The following is a 7,500-nucleotide window of genomic DNA, read 5'->3' as shown; positions in this document are numbered from 1 at the left end:
GCCATTATCTACATGTCAATATCTACATGTCATTATCTACACGTCATTATCTACATGTCATTATCTACATGCCATTATCTACATGTATTATCTACATGTCATTATCTACATGTATTACCTACATGTTAGTATCTACATGTCATTATCTACATGTATTATCTACATGTTAGTATCTACATGTCAATATCTACATGTCAATATCTACATGTCATTATCTACACGTCATTATCTACACGTCATTATCTACATGCCATTATCTACATGTCATTATCTACATGTTAGTATCTACATGTCATTATCTACATGCCATTATCTACATGTCATTATCTACATGTTAGTATCTACATGTCATTATCTACATGTTAGTATATACATGTCATTATCTACATGTATTATCTACATGTCATTATCTACACGTCATTATCTACACGTCATTATCTACATGTCATTATCTACATGCCATTATCTACATGTATTATCTACATGTCATTATCTACATGTATTATCTACATGTTAGTATCTACATGTCATTATCTACATGTATTATCTACATGTTAGTATCTACATGTCAATATCTACATGTCAATATCTACATGTCATTATCTACACGTCATTATCTACATGTCATTATCTACATGCCATTATCTACATGTCATTATCTACATGTCATTATCTACATGTTAGTATCTACATGTCATTATCTACATGTCATTATCTACATGTATTATCTACATGTTAGTATCTACATGTCAATATCTACATGTCATTATCTACATGTCATTATCTACATGTCATTATCTACATGTATTATCTACATGTATTATCTACATGTCATTATCTACATGTTAGTATCTACATGTCATTATCTACATGCCATTATCTACATGTCATTATCTACACGTCATTATCTACATGTATTATCTACATGTTAGTATCTACATGTCATTATCTACATGTCATTATCTACATGTATTATCTACATGTCATTATCTACATGTATTATCTACATGTCAGTATCTACATGTCATTATCTACATGTCAGTATCTACATGTCATTATCTACATGCCATTATCTACACGTCATTATCTACATGTCATTATCTACATGTCAGTATCTACATGTCATTATCTACATGTCAGTATCTACATGTCATTATCTACATGTCAGTATCTACATGTCAGTATCTACATGTCATTATCTACATGTCATTATCTACATGTATTATCTACATGTCATTATCTACATGTCATTATCTACATGTCAGTATCTACATGTCATTATCTACATGTATTATCTACATGTCAGTATCTACATGTATTATCTACATGTATTATCTACATGTCAGTATCTACATGTATTATCTACATGTCAGTATCTACATGTCATTATCTACATGTGATTATCTACATGTCAGTATCTACATGTCATTATCTACATGTCAGTATCTACATGTCATTATCTACATGTCAGTATCTACATGTCAGTATCTACATGTCATTATCTACATGTATTATCTACATGTCATTATCTACATGTCATTATCTACATGTCAGTATCTACATGTCATTATCTACATGTATTATCTACATGTCAGTATCTACATGTATTATCTACATGTATTATCTACATGTCAGTATCTACATGTATTATCTACATGTCAGTATCTACATGTCATTATCTACATGTGATTATCTACATGTGTGTGTGTGTTTGCTTCAACAAGCACACACACATATATATAATTATAAATATATATATAAATATAATGTACTTATACACACACAAACATATTTAAAATGGCAGTTTTATCATATCTGGTTAAGTGTGCGGTCCTATGTGGCCCTCAGGTAGTGTTGATGATCATGTATGTGCATGTCATTATCCACATGTGATTATCTACATGTTAGTATCTACATGTCATTATCTGTATGTCATTATCTACATGTGATTATCTACATGTCATTATCTGCATGTCATTATCCACATGTGATTATCTACATGTCAGTATCTACATGTCATTATCTGCATGTCATTATCCACATGTGATTATCTACATGTTAGTATCTACATGTCATTATCTGCATGTCATTATCCACATGTGATTATCTACATGTCATTATCTGCATGTCATTATCCACATGTGATTATCTTCATGTCATTATCTACATGTCATTATCTGCATGTCATTATCCACATGTGATTATCTACATGTTAGTATCTACATGTGATCGTCATGTGAGCTGAGGAGACACATAAATGAAAACTCATCATCTCTGTCGTCACGTTTTCTTTTACTGAAACATTTTCAGCTTCAGACACAGAAACACAATCAGCTTCATGTCACATGACTTCAGTCCAGGCCGACGCCCATCAGACCAAATCAACCAATCACCATGCAGCCCCTGGGTCACACGGGCATCTGCAGCTGTGAATACTCGTCCTGCACCTCCTTCTCCTCCAGGTGAGGCTCCGCATCATCACCATCCAGCTGGAGGTCAGAGGTCAGAGGTCAGCACAGACACGTTTTACACGTGAAGCCTGTTACACGTGAAGCCTGTTTCACGTGAAGCCTGTTTCACGTGAAGCCTGTTACACGTGAAGCCTGTTACACGTGAAGCCTGTTTCACGTGAAGCCTGTTACACGTGAAGCCTGTTTCACGTGAAGCCTGTTTCACGTGAAGCCTGTTACACGTGAAGCCTGTTACACGTGAAGCCTGTTTCACGTGAAGCCTGTTACACGTGAAGCCTGTTTCACGTGAAGCCTGTTACACGTGAAGCCTGTTACACGTGAAACCTGTTTCACGTGAAGCCTGTTTCACGTGAAGCCTGTTACACGTGAAGCCTGTTACACGTGAAGGATGTTACACGTGAAGCCTGTTACACGTGAAGCCTGTTACACGTGAAGCCTGTTACACGTGAAGCCTGTTTCACGTGAAGCCTGTTTCACGTGAAGCCTGTTACACGTGAAGCCTGTTACACGTGAAGCCTGTTACACGTGAAGCCTGTTTCACGTGAAGCCTGTTACACGTGAAGCCTGTTACACGTGAAACCTGTTTCATGTTAACCATGTGACTCACACTCTGCAGCTCTCGGCGGCTGAAGAGGCGGGGCAGCAGCAGCATCCTCACTGGGATGGTCAGTAGCAGCATGAAGGGGAATGCCAGCGCCGCCGCTGTTGCCATGACAACCCAAAGCAGAGACAGACATGTCAACTGGACGATGGTGAACAGGTGCATCCTTAATGTCCTCACCTGTGAGACGGAGGCAGAGATGTGACAGGTTCAGTTGGAGGATGTTTGATCTGAAGTATTAAAGTGAAGCAGTGAATCTGATTGACTGGGGCACCACCTGTCCCGGTGTGGGGGCGGGACTAACCTTGCGGACGTAGCTGTGGTCGGGATGGTACTTTGGGGGCATCAACAGCAGGATGAGTCTCTCTGTGAGCTGGATCCCATTCAGGGACATCACGCCCATGTAGAGGAAGATCCCAAACAGCACCGCCAGAGGGATCTGCCGCAGAACCTCCCCGATCACGATGGACAGACCTGTCAGAGGTCAGAGGTCAGACCCTAGGTAGTAGAAGTAGAGGCGGAGGTCATCATCCTAAAGGTCATACCGACTAGAACAGCCACCAGGAAGCCCGTCACCCTCTGCTCCTTGACCTCCTGGATGCGGGGCTTGTCTCCAGGGGCGACGGCTTTGCTCATGACGGTCAGGGCGTTGGTGTGGGTGACGGACCGGACGGTGGCAGCAGATAACCACGGCAGACCAAACAAGGCTGAAACTCCGCCCACCACCACAATGATGAGGAGGTCCAGATGAAAACCAGTTCCCTTCAGCAGCATCCTCTCCTTCTTACTGACAATCAGCCTGGGAGACGAAAACACCAACACATCATTTTACCACCGTGCTCTGGATAAAAACGTCCCAACTCAGGAAGAAGAGTTCGTACGCTGTGATCTGGGACTCCATGAAGATGAGGATGAAGACGAGGACGGCTGGCAGGATGCTGGCGGCCATCATCCAGACTGGAAACTGTCCATCGGACCCCAGAGGAGAAATCAGCCAACCTCTCTTCTCTGGACTAGACACAGAGAATCCACTGGGCACGTTCAGTTTCTGGGGATGGACAGGAAGGAGGTCATGAGCTCACGATCAGATCCTCTTAATCAGGTTTAGGCTGATTCTTGCTACTGCCCGCTCCGACCCTAACACCTAGTTCCTGGGTTAGTTTTCTTCTTCAAGTCTTTGACTGAACGGTCTTTAGGTGCGTGTCCCTCACCTGGGTGTAGGTGTCGTCTACACTGTAGTCCACCAGCACCATGATGAGGATGGCGATGGGGACGCCGAAGTCTCCAATGATCCTCCGGAGCTGAAACACAACCACGTCGTTACATCAGCTCTGAAACCGAAGACGCTAGACAGGAACCAGAACCTAGAGCTCCAGAAACCAGAACCAGAGCTGCAGCTACAACAGAATGACTGTAGAGTAGAAACCCACCTGATGAGCCAAAACATTACGACCTCCTAATACGCTGCTGTTCTACACCAGGACCATGTTGTGTACCACATCAAGACTTCTGAAGCTGACCCTTCACATATTGAAGCCTGGTTCTAACCTCCCACCCTGTGAACCGTGTCAGAGAAGCTCCCACCCAGATCTGGTCTTCATCAAATGTCTTTAAACGTCATAATTTCTCCCACATCACTTCAGCTGCGGTCGTAATGTTTTGGCTCAGGTGTTGCTGTGTTTACCTGTCCCTGTCCCTGTCCCTGTCCCTGTACTTGTAGGTACTGACCCTTCCGGGGAAGAAGGAGCTGTTCTTAAACTTCCGCAGGTAGAAAGCGATGAAATAAGTTCCCGCCATGAGGACCAACGAGAGCAGCGCTGTGTTTGGCTCTCCAACAACCTTCCCATGATTCCCGGCGGCCACGGTGAAGTTGCAGAGAGTCGGAGAGCTTGTGTTGTTTCCATGGTAACAGTTTTGGAGGGGATGCTCCTGAAAGATCTAGAAAGAGAAAGTTCAAAGTGTGTGTGCAGCATCAGTCCCAGACCGAGCGTCATTAAAGACGTCATGAAGTCAGAACCGACCTTCACCAGCTTGGAGAAGGTCTCGTAGATGAAGATGAGGGAGATGAGGAAGGAGAAGATCTCCTGGGTGAAACGTGAGACAAAGCGAACCAGGATGCTTCCCTCAAAGGCCACGGTGAGGACAACGATGAGAACCAGCCAGAAACCGATCCACACCCGTCCCGTCAGATACTCGATCCCGTTGTCTTTGCAGAACTAGAGGTACAGAGCAGGCACCGTTCAGCAGACCACCTGATCGAATCAGTCAATTAAATAATAATAATAATAATATGTTCAGAGTGCACCCTGCCTCTCACCCAGTGACAGCTAAATAAGTGACATGAAGGACTCGGCCTCAACCTGTTTGACCTCCTGACCTCTGGGGGGCGATACACCTCTCCAGTCCCCCAACAAACATGAATACATTCTTGTCCAACATATTTAGTGTTTGTTCTGTTAGTCTTTAGTTGAATCATGCTTACAATGACACCAAAGGCTTTTCTGTTCTTTCTATTTCTATAGAAGCAGGACATGAACCAGACGTGTTGTAAGGACGTCCCATAGTTCTGGTCTGGTCCTGGTTCCGATGCAGACGGGTCTCACCGTGTAGAAGGCCTCTTCAAACACCAGCAGTGGTCCAGAGAAGCCGATCACCAGCAGAGGCTGAGCTCCCAGTACGCTGAACACCACGCCCTGCATCGCCGTGGCAACGATCAGCTCCGACACACCAATCAGACCCTCCGTCTTCTCACCTGCGTCACACAACAGAGGTTTCACAGGTCTCTGAAAACGAGTCCGGTCCTGGTCCCTGAGGTCCATACTCACCGAGGAGTCCTCCGAAGGTGATGGCAGGCGACAGAGCAGCGAAGTAGATGAAGATGACGGCGGCCATGCACTGAGGGTTCAGAGCGTCCCGGATGTCGCTGACGTACTGAGGATAGCGGCGCCTCACGTCTGTGATCAAACCCCCGAAAAGACGACCTGAGCGTCTCAAAGGCTCGTCACCGGGTTTAGAGGGAACCAGAGAATCTGGAAGAGAAGAACGCTGCTCTTTAAGATATATCTAAGAGCTATCAGAGCTATCAGAGCTAACCTAGACCAGCTAAATCAGGAACATCTCCAGAACCATCAGGTCCATGTTCATGACCCTGGTCTCTGTGGACCCTGATCTCTGTGGACCCTGATCTCTATGGACCCTGATCTCTGTGGTCCCTGATCTGTATGGACCCTGGTCTCTATGACACTGGTCTCTGTGACACTGGTCTCTGTGGACCCTGGTCTCTATGGACCCTGGTCTCTATGACTCTGGTCTCTGTGACACTGGTCTCTGTGGACCCTGATCTCTATGGACCCTGATCTCTATGGACCCTGGTCTCTGTGGACCCTGGTCCCTGTGGACCCTGGTCCCTGTGGACCCTGGTCTCTATGGACCCTGGTCTCTATGACACTGGTCTCTGTGGACCCTGATCTCTATGGACCCTGGTCTCTATGACACTGGTCTCTGTGGACCCTGGTCCCTGTGGACCCTGGTCTCTATGGACCCTGTCTTCTAGATGAGATAGTAGAAAACACCCCGATAGCGTTGATATCATTCTGAACTCACCTAAAAGTTGTTGTTAAAGTCTAAACTTTTAGAGACGTTAGAAAAAGACGTCCACCGCTGCGCTGATGACATGCTAGTTTAGTTGTTTGTTCTTTAGTCCCACAAGAGTCTGAAATACCGGGTTAAGATCTCTGGGTGAAGGAAGATGAAGATGCAGATCACTGCCATGCTAAGCTAGTAAACTAATAACATCACCTTCATCCTGCTGAAGGCTGCTCTGTTTCTCCTGGACTTTGCCGCTCTGCTCCTCCTCCCTCTTCCGAAGCATTTCTCGTTGGAAGCGGGCGACTGAACGCAGCAGCTTGTCTCCGCCCACCTCCGACGGCGGGAGGACAATGCTGCAGTCTAGGAACCGGTTGATGGCCATCAGCAGGTCCTGGCGGTCGTCGGCCTGATACGCCGCCTCATGGAAGAACTGGAGGAGACACAGGTGTCAGGATTCTTTCTCTGAAGCCCTCTGGTGGTCGTAACCCGGTCTGCAGAACTCACCTTGTCCGACATGAGCGTGGAGATGGAGCGACCGATCTGGTGGTAGTCGATGTTGGCGGTGGGCGGGCCCAGCAGGAGAAACAGGAACCTCACGGGGATGGGAACCTCCAGGACAGAGTCCAACAGAACCGCCTCCTGCAACCGGACAAATGCTGTGGAGGGCTGGTCCAGGAAACCCACACTGCCTGCAGACACAGCAGAGGGACTGGTCTGGTCCAATCAGAACCAACTACTGATATAAAAGAAGCAGCTCTGTAACGTGACCAGATATTTAACGTTCAACACAAAGAAGGAGCTGGGACAGGATCCATTTGAACATTAAATATCTGGTCTTTG

At 45.5% G+C, this 7,500-nt stretch overlaps 1 protein-coding gene across 1 annotated transcript in view; it reads right to left on the bottom strand.

Annotated features, from left to right (window-relative positions):
- Positions 1 to 2,408: 2,408 nt before the first annotated feature.
- The window catches only part of slc4a2a (solute carrier family 4 member 2a), a gene marked incomplete at its 3' end in the record, with an annotated part of 12,270 nt that continues 7,178 nt past the window's right edge, over positions 2,409 to 7,500 (bottom strand). Inside the window, exons 9-20 of the mRNA XM_084575380.1 lie at positions 7,165 to 7,349; positions 6,871 to 7,090; positions 5,898 to 6,101; positions 5,676 to 5,824; positions 5,094 to 5,288; positions 4,801 to 5,010; positions 4,284 to 4,373; positions 3,954 to 4,120; positions 3,618 to 3,871; positions 3,377 to 3,546; positions 3,079 to 3,252; positions 2,409 to 2,489 (exon numbers count right to left, since the gene is read on the bottom strand). Of these exons, the coding sequence (XP_084431506.1) occupies positions 2,409 to 2,489; positions 3,079 to 3,252; positions 3,377 to 3,546; positions 3,618 to 3,871; positions 3,954 to 4,120; positions 4,284 to 4,373; positions 4,801 to 5,010; positions 5,094 to 5,288; positions 5,676 to 5,824; positions 5,898 to 6,101; positions 6,871 to 7,090; positions 7,165 to 7,349 (2,099 nt within the window). The remainder of the gene's footprint in view (positions 2,490 to 3,078; positions 3,253 to 3,376; positions 3,547 to 3,617; positions 3,872 to 3,953; positions 4,121 to 4,283; positions 4,374 to 4,800; positions 5,011 to 5,093; positions 5,289 to 5,675; positions 5,825 to 5,897; positions 6,102 to 6,870; positions 7,091 to 7,164; positions 7,350 to 7,500) is intronic.

The sequence above is a fragment of the Chelon labrosus genome (assembly GCF_963514085.1).
Source record: "Chelon labrosus genome assembly, contig: SCAFFOLD_39, whole genome shotgun sequence".
In the NCBI taxonomy this organism is placed as follows: domain Eukaryota; kingdom Metazoa; phylum Chordata; class Actinopteri; order Mugiliformes; family Mugilidae; genus Chelon; species Chelon labrosus.
The sequence above is the reverse complement of the archived record's forward strand: the minus strand, read 5'-3'. Positions and strand labels throughout refer to the sequence as shown.